At 37.1% G+C, this 17,520-nt stretch overlaps 1 protein-coding gene across 4 annotated transcripts in view; it reads right to left on the bottom strand.

The window, feature by feature from the left end:
- LOC108626135 (peripheral plasma membrane protein CASK) overlaps positions 1-17,520 on the bottom strand; it is a 26,056-nt gene that overhangs the window by 6,414 nt on the left and 2,122 nt on the right. Inside the window, exons 1-4 of one of the 4 annotated variants that reach the window (XM_026814573.1) lie at positions 6,545-9,934; positions 6,308-6,337; positions 2,994-3,231; positions 1,610-1,666 (exon numbers count right to left, since the gene is read on the bottom strand). In XM_026814573.1, coding sequence (XP_026670374.1) covers positions 1,610-1,666; positions 2,994-3,231; positions 6,308-6,337; positions 6,545-6,607 — 388 coding nt within the window. In that variant the 5' untranslated portion in view covers positions 6,608-9,934. Of the gene's footprint in view, positions 1-1,609; positions 1,667-2,993; positions 3,232-6,307; positions 6,338-6,544; positions 9,935-17,520 lie in introns of those variants that run through there. The other 3 variants (XM_026814570.1, XM_026814572.1, XM_026814571.1) reach the window with 3 other exon arrangements.

Raw genomic sequence — 17,520 nt, 5'->3', positions numbered from 1 at the left:
AAGCGTATTCTCTCTAATGGTAAAGAGATCTCATTCAACCAGCCAGTTTACATAAAAGCCATGACCATAAAGGAGGGTGTGGGATTCCCATTGAGACGGGTGTTCCAGCAGGTCACAAGATGTAAAAGACAGAAGGTAATTACGTCGGATGTGTAACTCGTGTCTGTGAGAATCTCGAGAATCGGTGTCACCACCAGAGCATGATTATGGCAAGCGTGAACGACTTAATGATTGCAATAATTTCGCCAGTTCAAACTCGTTAAGAGGGCTCCCGACACCCAAGTACATATCATTTGACTGATTTATTCAGAATAATTCTGTTTTTTGTTTAGACAATGAAGCTGTTAAAAAATGACAAAGCGAAGTTCAATGGAAGGTGTGCAGAAAATCAAGTATAAAAAAAGTATTTAAACATATTTTACATAATAATATGAAAATACTAATAAATAAAAAAGGAAAATACGTGATTAATGATGTAATTTGAAATTAACACATTTGCAGTACTCGTGTTTCTCAGTAAATTTTGTTACTTAACGAGTTTCCGATTTTCTCCGAAACGGTGTAGAATTATATTCAAATTGGCGTTTCACAGATATTTCACGTTCAATGCCTGAGCATAATGATGCTGGAACGATGTGCTTGCGAGTGGTGTCGTGCGATCAAGCGTGAAGTGCGTGAAACGTTTAGCGAGAGCATGCATCGAAGCACGCCGTGTGAAAGCGTATTATGTGTTACGTTACATGGAGTAACTCGCTTGAAAGTAGAATAGTTAGAAAAGAAAAAAAGAACAGAAGAGTACTATATTGCTTTCTCAAAAACTTTATGGAGTAGCTTTCTCGTTACTGTACATAGCAAGTCAGTAAAGGGAAGTGAGCTGACGAGGTAAACTGCTTCTTAACGCTCGATATGTTATACGCAATTGGAAATAACTTGATAATTAAATTTGAAGATATATACATACATGTTGAGTGAGGAACAATTATAAACAAGTTAGTTATAGCAATGCTCTGCTATTGCACAGCTTAGATCGTATTAATACTTCAAGTCCTTATCTACGGATCAGATGTAAGGTGCTTCTAACTACAGGCTGGCAAAAGACGGTGAAAGGATCATCAATCTGTCTAATATTTACAAAATACCCTGTGTAATTTGTTGTGATATAATTTAGAAAAATTGTTCGACGAGAATGTTTTATTTGATAAAAGGAAGGGATGGTGACATCCGTTCCTTTCATCAGCTATTATAATTTTCCACCTAACACGACTTTGCAATACTGAAATACAAAATTCACGTAATCTTCAATGGAATGAATGTTCGAGGATAATTTCTGGACGATGGAATGCACTGTATGATTTGATACGCACAGAAGAAAATCATCACTTGTTTACGTTTTTCAATAAAACTTGTATTTCCCACATTTATTTTATCTATCGTCACCTTCCTTTTATATTACACCTGAAAGTTGATCTGCTCGAGTGTGTTGCTCTTTACGCTTTGTCAAGTTGATGCGTGTATTGAAAGCACGGAACGAGTACATTGTCGTATTACATGCGGACTACACGGTTCTACTGTGACTCTACGCGTAGTCTACCTGAAGGCAGAGTCATACCTGTCGAACCGTCGCAGCCTTCGGTGTGAGAAGAACATCCTCCTTCTCCTTCAGCATCTAGCCCCGCACAACACACAACAACATCTGTATTTACTGAAGCTAGATCATTTTCTATCTATCTTCCTGGATACCGTGCTAATCACGTTAACAAATCTCGTTATGCGATCAATCACACGTGTGCCTTGCACCCCTGCTAATACTTTACACTGGAGGTGTTTTCCATATAATAAAAGCGTCTCTTAAAAATTTAGTTTCGTCAATCCATCAGGAAGACGGATGAACTTAATTGAGTTACTCATTTTAATTTAACTCCAAACGCACATGATTCGTGAAATTATACCTGATCCTATTAATGTATTTCCTAAAAAGTAATTACGACGTTATCTACGGTTTATATAATTGAATTAAATGAATTATGTACAACAATCAATGGCTATGTACAATGAGATAAATGGGAATGTCTGTATTCCCTATTTTCAATAATAGAATGAATGAAAAATTCATATTTCCCTGCCAGGTCGAGGAAAATCGAGTCCCAGCTTTTTAAATTGAAATTCGTATTTTAATTATTTTGTGATCATGCACGATCGTTCATCGAATCGTTTAATTCGCGCGACGAAGGCGAAAAAAACAGAAAAATAAATAACGAAGTTGGCAGGTTTTCCATATTACGCGATCAACATGACTATGACTGACATTGAACGATACTACATGCTCCATTGAAAAACCTGCGGACATCTAACAACACACACATGACATCGTGTTCACCAGCGCATTCGTTTAATGGCAGTATAGCGAGAACAGGGAGTGGAAATCAAACGGTGGACCATATATATGTGACGGGCCAGGGTTGATAATAATGGATCGGAGATGGTAAATCGCGCGGCGGACGTTTCGTTTCTCGTTATGTATATATCAGACAGAATGCGATCTGCTGGAACCTATAATTAACCTGAACTCGTTCGTTGCAGGTAAAAAACGGTACAATTCACTTCCTGCTGTACCCATAAATTACATTTAGCTATGTTGCTTTGGTCGCTCTTAACGAAATTAATTCTCTCCTGACATAAATCAGTGTTAGTTAAACGAGAAGATTAAAAACATATGCATTAACTATAAGAACACTAAGGGATATAAACAATTGTTAGTGTACATTCTACATATGATAAAATATTACATAGTACCATGTATTCTATTTTCAGTATCTTCTTTTTTTTATCAGTATTGCATTTTGTAGACAATTCGTAGAGGACAAATTTTAGTCGACAATTATTTTGATAAGATCGTATCAAATAGTCCTGGCTTATTTACTGAATGATTTAATATTAATATCCTTAAGTGTATTAAAACTACGTAGGTATTTTACGAGGTACGATACTCTTACCTTGTTCTTGTTTGTTCTTCTCCATTGCCATGTAAGCGATGCGTCGCTCCTGAAGTTCAGGCGAAGGTATCAAGCCCGCGGAACCGGCCGCGTTGTCCTTCTGCGCCTGCCACCAGTAATGATCGTCCTTGCTGATGATCTGTAGGATGTCGCCGGTTTTGAACGCGATCCCGGCTTGGGCGCAGGGTATCAGCTCGTCCTCCAACGGATCGTAGTCGAATTGCGCTCGTACGAATATCTGCCGGTGCACAGAGACAGAGATCGGATCGTTAGTTTCATTCGAGTGGAATTCTCCGAACGGAACGGTTTCAATCGGTTGTTGTGTCAGTCTGTGATCCTATATGAAATCGGTGAAATGACATCAAGAGTTCTCGATATTGTGACGCGGGCTAACATGAAACGGAGAGAACGTTAAAGGTGCAGAACACTGGGCTCGTGATGGTTAATATCTATTTGTAAATGTCGAGGGGGTCGGGTGTGTAGGTGTAGATACATAATAAGGTTGGTAAGTTCCACACTCAGATCACCGATTTAGGGGTTTTAATGGAGAACCGGAGAATTTACTTTTTGGCCTGGAACGCGAACCGTTTCGTTCTACGGTGGATATCGATCGCTACTTACGGTCGGCTAGGCTATAGTAGCTATCGGACGTGAATTAAAATATCGAATAGCTGCGAGAAACGTAAGCGGAGATATGCGGCAAACGCAAGCGCGCCAGTAGTTATTGCTGCGTATCATCCGTTCTTTGAACGTTCGCATTCCATTTCTCTTTCTCTGTCTCGTTTAATTTCGTTACAGCCAACAAGCGTAAACGGCTGATTTACGTACAATCAAATTTTGTGCTTTAGCTCGGATTGCAACCAGCGATCGATGCGCAGCACGAATCATCTGTCACGTCATTTAAAAATTGAAAACGCTATACGAAAGGGCAATTAGTTTCATTTCCCCGTATAAATATTGTTTTATTCTTCCTCAAAAGCAGCGGAGGGATTCCATTCTCATAATCAATTGAGCTGTGTACAGATTTTGATAACTCGATTCGCGAGTGAAAATGAGGCAACATTGTTCCATGCATTTGATAAAAATTCAATATTTCTATTTCCTGCTTAAAACATTAAAATTAAAAAAAAAATATGTAAATTGAGCAAGAGTAATAAATCGAATATTGATTTAATTTATGTTAATCAAGTTTCACTTGAATTTATTTTTAACTTAATTCCCGCCCTGTTTCTGTGTCCCTACGTTTGTCTGCAGGATAAAGAAACGTTGTCATCACGATGTCGTCGTTATTACAAGATTAGGAGCAACGATCGTTCATCTAGCGATGCATATACATGGGCACGCGATTCATTTCCTTTTGCCTCCGTACGTTCATTCCTATATTTTTATCTTTAACAGTAAGCTGAAGCACTAGATGCTGCACAGTAGTACACAGCACACTGACACACGTCGCATACGCACACGTACATACACGCTTAAAAAGATGCGCGATATGCAGAATATGCATTCGGGCACTACGTACACTACCGTTCACGAGTATTCGGACACTTGACAGAGTACAAACACATAGCCATAGCACTTGGCGGAAGCGCATGGTGAGTGAAGTTGAACATATGTATGACAAAGTCAGGAGGTATTTCATTTTCATTCTTCTCCGTGCTTTTAATTAAACAATTCGTATAAAATGTTTTAGAAAATTGAACGTCTAAATGAACATAATTGTGAAATATAAATAATGTACTTTTTAAACGAGAAGTGTGGTAAATCTACAATTTTCCGTTGAATTGCGTAACCGAATACTTATAAACGTCAGCGCAAATGTGCGAATAAGAAATACGGCATACGAAGGAGTAAGAATAATAATGCTGAGTGTGTGACAATAGAATTGCGCGCGAACACCATTCGCAATTGAAAATTCGGTCGACGACAGTTCAACAATGCGATTTCAAAGGGACGTGGTATATAGTGAGTGAAAAAAAGTAAAGATTATGTGTTTTGCCAGAGAGCCAGCCCTGCACGCATACCACCTTCTGAAATTCGTTTTCAGGTTTGCATTTAATTATGAGAAACGTATCTCAAATATGTGCGCTGTTCTGAATTTGATTTTTGGATTGAAAAAACATATTTTGAATCGGGTAGGAAAAATCGGCGAGAAAGTCTTTTCATGTAATCTGGGGCACGGATTTCTAATAAAAAGTGTGTTAAAAATGGCTTTCATCATTTCGAGTTTGAATAGCATCAATAGTTATTGAGAAATATAAAAGCTATTAAAGTATAATCATGCTTGTACAAACACGATCCACAGTTAGAACTTTATTTCTTACCTCCTTCAAAGAATTTTGAGAAATATGCAGTAGAGATAGAAAAATAAGCGTTAAGCGAATATTTGTGGTGCTCCATTACCCGAACATTTGAGAACCAAATTAAAAGACTTTCTTGAATCTCTCGAATAAGACATTCGATATGAAATTAGAGGATCTGTATTGAAAACAGGACGAGGATCAAGCGTGATAGTAAAAGTTTGAATCAGGAGAGGCTAACATATCCGTACAGGCCTAGTCTCTACAGCTAAATCTAATCGTGGTGGTTGAACGATCGCACAATCATCTACGCCTCCCAGTGACTACGAGGCTCGCCATAACAGTGTTTCCTTGCATTAGCAGTAAAAAGAAAAAGGATTCACGTGAATTGAAGTACTCTAGGTGAAAGAGATAGAGAGGGACAGAGGGGAAAGATTTCTATTTGAACGTAATGCGCGTTCCATAGGTACTGGACTAAAAAAAAAAGAGTAACGAAGAAATGAAAAGAGAAATGGAGTAATGAGGAAGCCTACGTTTTTGCGATGGTGTATGGTATTATGGTGATCGAATGATCGTGCAGCTTGGGTCTGGGTAAATTTCAGACTTCGTAACATTTGTACCGCTGCCAATGGCCAATACTTATCAATTTGATAATAACCAATAATGATTGTTTCTCCGTCCTTGCACATGGTATTCGCAGTTAACGAAACAAATGCACGCATAGTTAGTTGTCAAACGGCACGCTAGCAATTACAGCAAAGGCAGAAGCACCGACCAGTGGGGTGAACGCACGAGCATTTTCACGTTTTTCTGATCATTAGCCTCGGCGTTTAAGTATTGTTAATCAGGACGTATTTACTCAGACTCACACCGCACACGGTACACAATATGCGTTGTGTGTTTCAAATGTAATAGTAATAATATGTATGTGGGTATACGTAAGTATGTAATGATAAACGCATAGCCTTCTAACTACAGCAGTCCAATCACACCAGATCAAGTGGCGGTACTTACTAACACTGGTAGAGGCTTAATCCTGAACAACTAGAGCGTTGAAGAAACAGAAAAAAGGAAGATCGATTAATTAACATGTTCATCAAAACTTGATCTCGGTCGAATGTATCGAAACTCTATTTGTTCTTTCGTCAGTTTTCCCTTCGTTTCGTTCGCAATAGAGTTTAACCGATAGAGAGAAAGAGAGAGAGAGAGAGAGAGAGAGAGAGAGAAAGGAAATAAAAAGGTGGCACCTACGTTGGGATGTCGCGCGCGCGTCAACGCTTCCGAGATTTCACGGCGCGCATTGCTGTGACACATGCAGGTTTCTCTCCTTCTAGCTCTCCTCGCGAACTTTCTACGTATACCGTGTCAGCCGCGAATACCACTCGTACAGTCGGGGCGAAAAGTCGACCGTACGAAAACGATCGAGGAGATGCGAGCTGGAGAACCAAAGACGTCACGTCACTTCCCGTCGCATCACGCCGTTTCAGAGAATCGATTGCTGCTCGTCGAGAATTTTCGTCGACACGTTTCTCTCTCTTTTTTTTCAATACAATGATAAAAAAAGGGTACGTAAAGTGCACGGAGTGAACCCTGATTCGTGCAAATGATAAAAATTTGTCAGAAACGATCGAGCAAACGTGACGGATTCTTTTTACTCCAGTTCGGAAGTACATGCCGGGCGCGATTTTCGGTCTTCGCAAGAACTTTTCACAGTCACAATGCGGCGTTAAACGATAATCGCAAGGTATACGATTTCGAGACTGTACAAATACGTCTAACAGAAACAATGTACTACTGTTCGTGGTCTGTACATACTTCTATAAAACAGAAGAGGGAACATTTAACGGTTCGTGTATGTATGCACGTGAGAGTAAAGGTAGACAGACAATAAAAGTTTCAGGGATCAGTTTCACAGGGGAATCTTTATTTCACGTACCGTTTGCATTTAGTGTTTTTGATCAAAAAAGATCCTTTCAGGTATAACTATCAAATATGACCTCATGAGAAAGCAATGGAATATTTAATAACACGTATACCATTTTTTAATAATAATCTTATGATATTTATGAAACTGATCCACAACGATTAAAAGTGAGTTCAAGCCGCACTGTTCCCGCAAAGTAACTGCGAAGAATGGAATAGCCCCGGCGGATCTTTTAACAACTCGAGGAATATAGTAGTGCGACGGAAATGATGATTGAATGGTTGTCGTGCGTGCATCCGGGAAGGGAAGAAAGAAAAGAAACTATGTTCTACTTGGAAAGGGGAAGCTAAAGAGAAATGGAACGGGGGACGATAGACAAACAGTTGGAAAAATCCGGGAGAGGAGTGGAGAGACACGAAAACTTCTACACAGTGACACGTATATACGTATGTATAGCAGGTACTGCGCTATCGACAACTCGTCTGGTGGACTGACTGCTGCTGACGCTGTTGAAATTCTCTGCCCGATTTCCATTGGAACTGCGGTCTCTCTCTACCGCTCGAGCTATCGTCGGACCAGAAGGTGCATCACCTGTTTATCGTAGCGGTGTAGCCCTGGTCCTGCATCTCGCAAGTGAAAATGCAAAGAAAGGGACGCGTACCGTCAAGCAAAACCGACAGAACTTGCCCTGTGCATGGCAAGAAATTCGAGCTTCGAGCACCTCGTACGTTCGCATCGGATACTGTTATTTACGTGGAAATGGAAAATCTGGAGTGTTCTGCTAAAAGTCTGGGGATTCATAAATGAATCTCACACTGTCCCGAGCATTTTTCATTTCCAGCCTGATAACGATTTTCATTATCAATGGCTTTACTACACGTACATCTCTCGGAGTTGATTTTGCTCAAAGGTACAAGCTGTACACATATACAGTAACTAGATAATAATACTGACGCGAGGAAAATAGGCTAAAGACACAGATACGTAAAATTTACCTAATTGATCCACGCATACTGAAATAACGTGTGTGAAGAACACTTTACCAAGGATTGTTGTGTATTGGGACAATTGTTAACGAGTTTACGACAGAAGGTAACTTGCAAAACTTAAATCTAACTTCGCACGTGTATCATACATCAATCACGTCAATTACAGGACAAAGCGAACAGTTTTTATTCATTTAACATGGAACATTTATAAGCAAGGTACTTTAACTTTCTTTTCTCAACACATTCGAGACTTCCAGATAGACGACTTGTGGATTCTGTAGTTTAGACTGTAACGTTGATGCAAGAATTAGGTAATACAAAAATTTTTCAATTACTTTTAAATAAAGTGGCAGAGGTATTCTGTACTGAATTGGAGAATTTCTGCATGAATAATACATCTCAGTAAAAGGACAAAGTAGAAGTCATTTTACTATCTGTCCTTGTTACAACTTTATACAATATTTTAAATTTAAAAACCATCGGTACCCCATTGGAAATATTATCGTAATAATTGATCTCGAATATGTTAATACTTTGTACAACCCCGATTTCCAAAGATTGCCGTAAACTGCGACGACCGCACGGGTGTTGGTAGATGCACAGGGGAATACAACAAGAATAATCGTACAGGTTGTCAGGTGTACGTGCGAAAATCGAGAAAGAGATCGGAGTCCGCAGTCAATCGGGTTGTACGTGTGTGCGTGTGTGGTTCATGTAATATCTATATGACAGACAGAGAGAAGAGAAATCACGTTGGTGGTGACGTGTGCATGTTTCCAACAGTTCGTGCTTTATTATATCTTCGTACACAATACGCCAGCGCAAATAATACCCGCTGCTCGTTTTGTTGTCGCGTCGATGCCGCGCCGGGTCTCCGCTTTCGCGTGCAACACTCTCATCTATATACGTACAATAAAGAAAGATCACTTCCCAGATACACAGCGTAACGCGGTACAATTCGTATCTCTTATCATTTTACGCGAGTAGGGGTGGCCGGCCAGGCGAGCTTTTCGTTTAGGCCAGAACGCCTGTGGAGGTCCATCCGGTCGGTGGTCTCGTCACTGGTTGTCACGAGAGACAGGCTCGAAACGTATCTCGAGCGGGTTATGCGTGGAATGTGGAGGACTCGCAGAATTACAGATCGGTAACTGTAAACGCGATCGCTTAACCCGTTAACCGAGAAACTATTCAACCGGAGAACGTCGTTTGAAGAGAATAATCCTCGAACTGTCGCACTGACAACCCGTTTTACGCTTATCGTACGGATGTCGAAAATCAATTTTCAATACATCTATTATGTATTTAAATCTTACTTTCGTATACTTGTAATTACCCTCAATAAAATATAATATTAAATACAAATGCAGCATGACGTTACATTCTCTGTAGACCAGTGAATTTAGCAATCATCAAGTGTGTCTTGTAGAAAAAATATATATTACGAGGCAAGCACGTGGAAAGTTGTATTTCCCGGTTAAGAGGTCAGACTCGTGGATTTGGTAAAGTGCAAAAGTATGTCGAGCGCAAAACAGAAGTTCTAATTGTCTCCTTGCGATTTCAAAATTGTGTTTTAATTTTGTATTCGTACTGCAACTTACATTTGACTTTCTTGCTATACTAATTATTATAAATTTTAGCCTGTTTTGCGCCGATCCATTTGGCATGATTAGTACGACGATAATAAAATTGTGAATCACGTGAGATAAGTTTGATACATAACGGAATCCGGTATCGACAGACTTCGGAATTTCCTTGTAACATTTATACACATATATGCTTCTGTTGGAGAACAACAATTTACAATGCTTTACAAAACTTGTGTCGATTAAAGCCGTTTGTACGCACATGTAAATGACGTGACCTCACCTCGTGGCGGACTGCAATGTCTGTACGTAATGAAACGGGACCGCTGGATCAAACATCGAGACGTTATGTACGGAGCTATGTACAAGTCGAGACGTAAAAGTTACGCTTTTATAACCGCAAAATTAGGAAATCCTGTGAATCAATCCCGGCCGGTGATGGAAGGAGATCACCGATAATTAAAAAATTCCAATCTTTTTTCGAAAGCTATACCGGTCCACGATGGAATTTCTACAAATATCAGGCAACGAGGTTTTAATCTACGTTGAATTTTCAACAGGGAAAATTTAATAAATAACTGAAAGCTGAAGGATCTTAATCTCAAACACAGAGTAAAGGGACTTCTTAATAGAAACAAAATTGCTATGTCTACTATGTACATTTATAAGTATGATATACTAAAACATCGTAAAATGATGGTTGATGTAGACTTACCAACATAAATTAAGGAACGTCAGCATGATTCAAATATAAAATAATGTCACAGATTTTATGTCATTATTAATTTAAAGTGCGTAATAAAAATTGTCATAAGCGTACCGAATTCCATCGCGAATCAGTGGAAGGCAAAGAATATCAGAATTTCCAAATTACCGAAGTTCTCTTGTAAAACGATGATCTCACGTTTTACTCATTCCACGCTCGTGTAGGATTCAAGCAAAATTAAAACAAGAATCGATCATGGCCATTAATTCATCTTAACCACTTAATTTTCTGTTGGGTGTTCTACTTCAAGTACGAGGATCAGTTTCTCTACAATAACTCGTTATTGATTTGTCCTTGTTGAACCAGACAGATTCATCGAACTTCCTAAGAACGTCTCAAGTATTAAATTTAGATATACGAACAGAGAACGTAAGATCTCGTTTTTGGCTACCCTCAACTGCATGTTCGGAGATGTTTGCAGATTCATTCAACGATCTCAATAATAGGGAACTCGGTCGCTCGTGTGACGAGAGATCATGATCAGACGAGTGTTTCATGTTTTCCAAAAGCATTTCAACGATCGTTTTTAGATTCTGTTCAAAGGAAATAAGAATTTCATAAAACGTAATTGGACTTGTACTGTATATCTTGTCGCGTTAAAATTGAATTTCATCAGATAGTTCGAGGAGCATCGACTCAGATCTCGATTCAAGTTAGTGCAACGGACAATCTGTACGGTCTGATCGATCGACTGGCTGATCAAGATCAAGAGAGATCGCACAGTATGGATTAATGAATAAACCACGATGCAAGAAAACTATATAATGTAATATAATATAGTATATGTATACCGTTCAGAAAGGAAAGCTTCAACGTTCGCAAAGATATCCTTCATGCAGGTGAGGGTATAATGAGGGGTGTAACAAAAGCTTCTTTACGACAAAAAACAACAAACAACATTCCAACATATGTTGTAACAAAAGGTGCATTCCTTACTTGAAACTTGTCCACAATAATAATTGTTACTGTCTACCAGAACCACAGAACCAGAACATAGTGATTAACCCGGCGTATTACGAATCAAGAGAAAAATAGGTTTGAAGAGGGGCGCAAAGATAGATAGAGACAAGAGGAACGAGGTACACAGAGAGGTGATGAAATATGTAAGGAAAAAACGGAACGAGGAGAATTGTTATGCGAATTGTCTCACTTAACTTGACTGACAATAACTCTTATGGTAGAATGAGCTTAATGAGTTAATGCGTCTCGACTGTATGAATAATTAGGTAGAGAAACTAGACTGGAGATACTTATGCATTTATGAAGAGATTGAATGTGCAAAGAGATGCGAGATATACCCAAAATGCAAAACAGGTAAAAGTGTTTAAAAAAGATTGGAATATTTAGATGGTAAAATAGTTGAGAGATGTAGATAAAAATTGGAATTTCAAAATTCATTTATAAAAGTGTGGTAATCTCGAGGACAAAATAGTATGTTTGAAGACACGTTTCCGCTTGTTCTCCTTTTCATTCATCGGCTAAACAGTAATAATCGCGCAGCTTTAATGCGTACACCCTTTCTACGATAGCAGCGACGTAGGGATGGTCAAGTGAAATGGGACACACTGTAAATACATGTGTACGTGGAGAATAGAAACGGGGAGATCGAGAGACGAGTGTACAGAGAAGGGAGCGAGAGGGTAGACGAGAAAGAGAGTGACATGCAAACGCGCCGTGGACTCGAAAGCGCCGACCAAAGCGTTTTGTTACACCGCTCGACTACTAAATTCTGCCTTCTTTTTGTCTGCTTTTGCTCTACTCTTCTTCATCATCATCATCATCTTCTTTTTTCTCTTTTTCATTACATTGTTCTCGAATCTCGCTTCGGATACAGACTACGAGATCCCACTTAATTATCTCCTAGCGAACGGGGGTGGTTCCGTTTTGTTGCTGTGTCATGTTTATGGTACGCGGAACAAGGCGCAAACTTTGGGGTACGTTGGTCATGATTATTCAAATTATTTTGCGCTACAGCCGGTCGAGTTAATCGCATCGTGTTAAGAACACGTCTCTCTCGCGATTCCTTGTGAATCGTCGACTTACGCCTGATTCACGTTAATCGATCAGAACATTTACACTGGCCAATTTTTGGAGGACCAAGTTGCACGACCTCGAGCCCATCGGCGTCGATCATGGAAATAGGATTCAATCAAATTGAAACTAACTCTGATTGCTCAATTTTAATTTGTCTGTTCATGCTCCGTTAACCAAAAGCTGTCTGACCTAAATGCAGTTTAAACATTCAAATAAAAAGGCGAGTGATGAAACGTGTTGACTGCATTTGAATAATTGAGAGAGTTAAGTAATTCAAGTGGATTGAATTTAAAGAGGAAAGCATAATATGCAAAATTAATTGACGAAGAATTGTATTAATTATACTATATTAGGAACTATTAGATTCTCAATTACGTTCATTTGAACTGACATTGTTACTAATGATCATTCTTTTCTATTTTGTCTATCCAATTCACTCGCATTTTTAGTCAAATCTTTACTCAACTGAACATGAATCAAGCATAAAAATAACCGAAAATAGAAATCTCTATCCTATTCATCTTCATGTCTCCATAATTTGCAAATTAATACGTTCTGTACCGTATACTTTTTTTCCTATTCTTATTACACTTATTCTACAAAACGAATCACAGCTTAAATGATGTTACAGCTATTCTAGCATTTCTCGAGATTGTAATGTTTACTGATAATTCTCTGAAAAATGTCAAATGTTAAATTGTATGAAACAAATTATATTATTGAAATGAAAAATCGATACATTGCTATGGAAAGTAATTGTATCAATAAATGTTCTCTGGGAATGAAACATGAAAAATTGTGCATGGCAAATGCAATTGTTCGTAATACATATTCTTTGTAACACGGACGTCTGATAAATGAATTGAACTTGATTAAAAATTTGCGTCGAATTTCATTTTTCGAATAAAAATTGCAATGTTCGCTTGAAGCTTTAGGTAAATCATATTTCAACGTGAGAAATTATCAGTGAATATTACAAACCTTAGGAAAAACTAGAGTAGCCGTAAATTCATTTGCGCATGCAATTACCTGTAGAATGATTTCTTTTTTAAATAAAATGTGTTATGCGATGCTGGGTATTCATCTCAATTTGACTCGCATTTTTCAGCGTTGAATAATATTTTTCACAAGCTACTGAATCTCTTTCCAAGTATATAACCATGTAATACATATTTGTTTTATAAATAAAATTAGCGTGTTGAAAAAGTCAAACGTTATTTACAATTTGGGGCTAAACGGTTGTGATGTACACGTGGTACAGATAAATATTGTGTGGGTCAAACAATTATCTCAAACGATCGGGAATATACAATATTTTTTTCAAAAATAAGTACATGCTCCATATATATTCAATATCTTGATTATCTGTTCAGGCTGGTTAACAATCAATATTATAGTGTAAATACTTATTTACCCAGAATCGTCATTATATTTTGCTGAGATTGATGAAAGGTTCTCCCTTCCAAAATACAATCTGGCCATCGCAAAATCACTTATGCTCGTGTCATTAGAAACGAACATATTCTATGTATGAATATTACATATAAATATGGGTATATAGCGTACTCTAATGTACTCGAAGCAGAAAAGGGGAAGGGGGAAAAAATTGTGTTCGTGTCTATGTATGTATACGTGTATATTCGAAATCTTGCACTAATGGAGAGTCATGTATCGTCAATTTCTATATACCCGAAATAGAGATAAGTATGCAATTAATTATTAGTAATTAAACGGCAATAAGCCAGGCAAACTCAATGACGCTTCTCTTTGACATAAAACTCGTTCTGTTCTTGTCGAATACCGTCCAATTAACTAATTGATTCACGACATAGTTCCCTCGATATGGTTTAATGGCACAAGTAACGAGCAACTCAATAACCGTGGCGTTATTCTAACCGACAGTGAGAATATATCGTGGGAAATGCGTAATTAAAAATCGACGCATTGCTCTGCAACGGGGTATCAGTTAAAGGGTAGATAAAGATGCAATTATATAAATGAATAAATCTCGATACGAGATTTCGTTATACCGGGAATTAATATGCTCCATAACACGTAAAGTATGTATATTAAGCTGAAAAATTGAATTTCACTTTTATGTAGTATTACTGTTCGAATACACAGAAAGAAAATCGACGTCGAGTAAAATGTTTGGGACTATTTACCAGATATTAATCATTGTTATATATTTAATACAGTGACCACTTCGTGAATAAAAATTTCTCTCTCCAGTACGTGAAACAGTAACTGAAGTTCGATATTAAAATATTAATTAAATGAGTAATTAATAATTGTCAATACATTTCCTTTTAAACGATGCGATTCTCTTTATGTTTTGTAGTGTGTAAATGTATGTGCGTGTGTTCAGGGAAATCGGGGAAAACCTTTGCTCGTCGGCCGTGTTTAACAAATTACTTGATTCATATAAAAGTTACTGAGTAAAAGTTACATGTCACAAAGAAAATTAAAATAATTTTCTTTCCGACTTTAATAAAAAAGTCAGTTTGCATATCATACGAAAAGAAATAGAATTTCAAATGTATTTTTTTTCAAGGATGTTTGATGTAAAAAGAAAAGATTGTATTCACGCATGTCCTCATCAAGAGAGATTTCGTTAGCCGGTAACTGAAAATTTCATTTGTACAGGCAAAAATGGCTCAATTAAATCTTGGTTGCTTGTTATCCAAAAATCTGCATCTGCCTTGCTGGTACCTTGCTTAATGAATCGATAACATTACTCGTTCCGAAGTTACTTCCGTTCTGTTTGTCTACAGGAAGTGAGTTACGGGTTTAAAAATAGGGATTAGCTTAAATTTCGATGCTCTCTAACGTTTGTTCAGTTCACTTAAAATATGACTAATGACTGTATGTCTGACCCCAGTCTAATTCTCCTAATTCAATTTCCAATACGCGCATTGATGTTTAATTTCTTAAAAACTACCGATAATGAAATTTTACAGCTGATTTTGATTCGTGTGTAGAGTTTCTGACCTGGGAATGAATAATCCAGGTACTAAACCGAACTATAAGTAATTTCCAATTGACTCCTTCGTTCAAAATAATTATGTGCAACGAACAAAGTAAAAATAGATAAATGTCATTTATCTACACTTTTATTATCCTAAAGCTAAACAATTATTAATCACATTATTATCGAAATTTTGGACGGAGGACAATTTCTAAAAGTTTTGGTATGTACATTTGAATGCTATCTACTAAACGATTTTTTATTAAAGTAACCATTACGAATCTCGATATAGGCTGTAAGAATTCTTTACAATAGAATTGGAAATTACTTAATAGTTTACCTAATTCCAAAACCCTGATACTTTAAATAAAATCTGAAAACCGATTAAAATTAATGTAAAACTAAATGAAATTATATGATGCTAGCATTCAGGTACGAATATAGTATATAGAGATTATATAGAAAATTTATAATCGTATTTATACTGCATGTTGTACACACATATATATCTTCGTATGTACTTTAATTATTAATATTTTAGTCTACTTCTATCCTTCAACACAATCCACATATTAGGATCACATCACATAGTATATCTTTGTTTTCCAGATCAATTCAGCCTAGACAATTTTATTAAGCAGTTATATACCTCTATATACGTATATATACATACATGTAACATATCTATAATTATGTTAGCTATACTATTAAACATGATCTACTTGATAATTTTTAATACGAGTTTAGATGAAAAGAAATATTAAGTTTCTCATTTAATTTTAATTACGCTTTTGCACAGACGCTTCTATTAGCTAACAGGTCGTATGTAATGAACATTTCCTTACTTTAGCCAACGAAATATGTTTCAACATTAATTATGTATTAACGTTCTACAGAAGTTCTGTCATTGTTTAACAATGTAACACCAGACGTATTCCGTGCGGAATCAAAACGCATACTATGCGTTATGATACAAATGCGCTGGGTAGAACGTAATCCACTAAACGCGTATCGTCTCTTTCTGCGCGAAAATTTCGAAGGAAAGTTCCAGTTGGAAATTACGCAACGTTTTAAAAATGGCAACAGCGATACGAGATTAAAAGTGAAATATATTTTGTATTCAATGAATAATGAAAATAAAAATAAAGCAAAATGACTAGGAACAATTGACTAGAAATAATTTATTTAATAGTCACGACGTTTGCTGTAATATCTGAGAAAGCACCTCCAATCCGGAGTTTACTGCAATTTGTCTACTTAAAATTGGATCTCCTATCTAATCTCAAGTTATATAGACTCCTCATATTTGATATCCTGCGAGGTGCAAGCTATCCAACAACTATGTAACTGAATGTTGGGCTATTAGTTTATACGATCACAGTGACGAGATACATACAATAGGTATTTTAATATGATTCATAAATGAATTAAAAGTCACAGAAATAATATGTGCATGCTCTAATAATATAGTTAATAATGTACTGATTATAATGTAAAAGCAACAAGTGACTAGATATAAATTTATGCTAGGAACACCGATATAAAGCAGATTATAATTCACAATTTCCCTACCTATTATTATTAAACACTCTAAAGCGAATTATAGGTATCGTATTATCTAGTATCGGCCTAATCTAACAACACAGTGCTAAAAAATATATTTCTATTCAAAGCTGGAGGAAATTCAATAAAAAGATTTGCAACTCTTTATTCATAAATATTTTTAGTACCAGAAAATTTCTGAATAATGACTAAAAGAGTAAAATTTATATGAATGGACATATTATGGTCCAGCTCATTTTTTCAAAAGCTCATTGTACTTGGTTTAATTAACATTTACTAGTGAATTTAGAGTCTACAATAATCAAGCGCGAGAGAAACGAAGTGGCGTTTAAGATTTCCGCGACCTAAGGGCTGCTAACGGGTTGAGCCGCCGCCTGGGCGTGCTATCGGTCGATGAGGA

Source organism: Ceratina calcarata, unplaced genomic scaffold (genome assembly GCF_001652005.2).
Source record: "Ceratina calcarata isolate Rehan_Ccalc_2016 unplaced genomic scaffold, ASM165200v1 scaffold39.2, whole genome shotgun sequence".
NCBI lineage: Eukaryota > Metazoa > Arthropoda > Insecta > Hymenoptera > Apidae > Ceratina > Ceratina calcarata.
The sequence above is the reverse complement of the archived record's forward strand: the minus strand, read 5'-3'. Positions and strand labels throughout refer to the sequence as shown.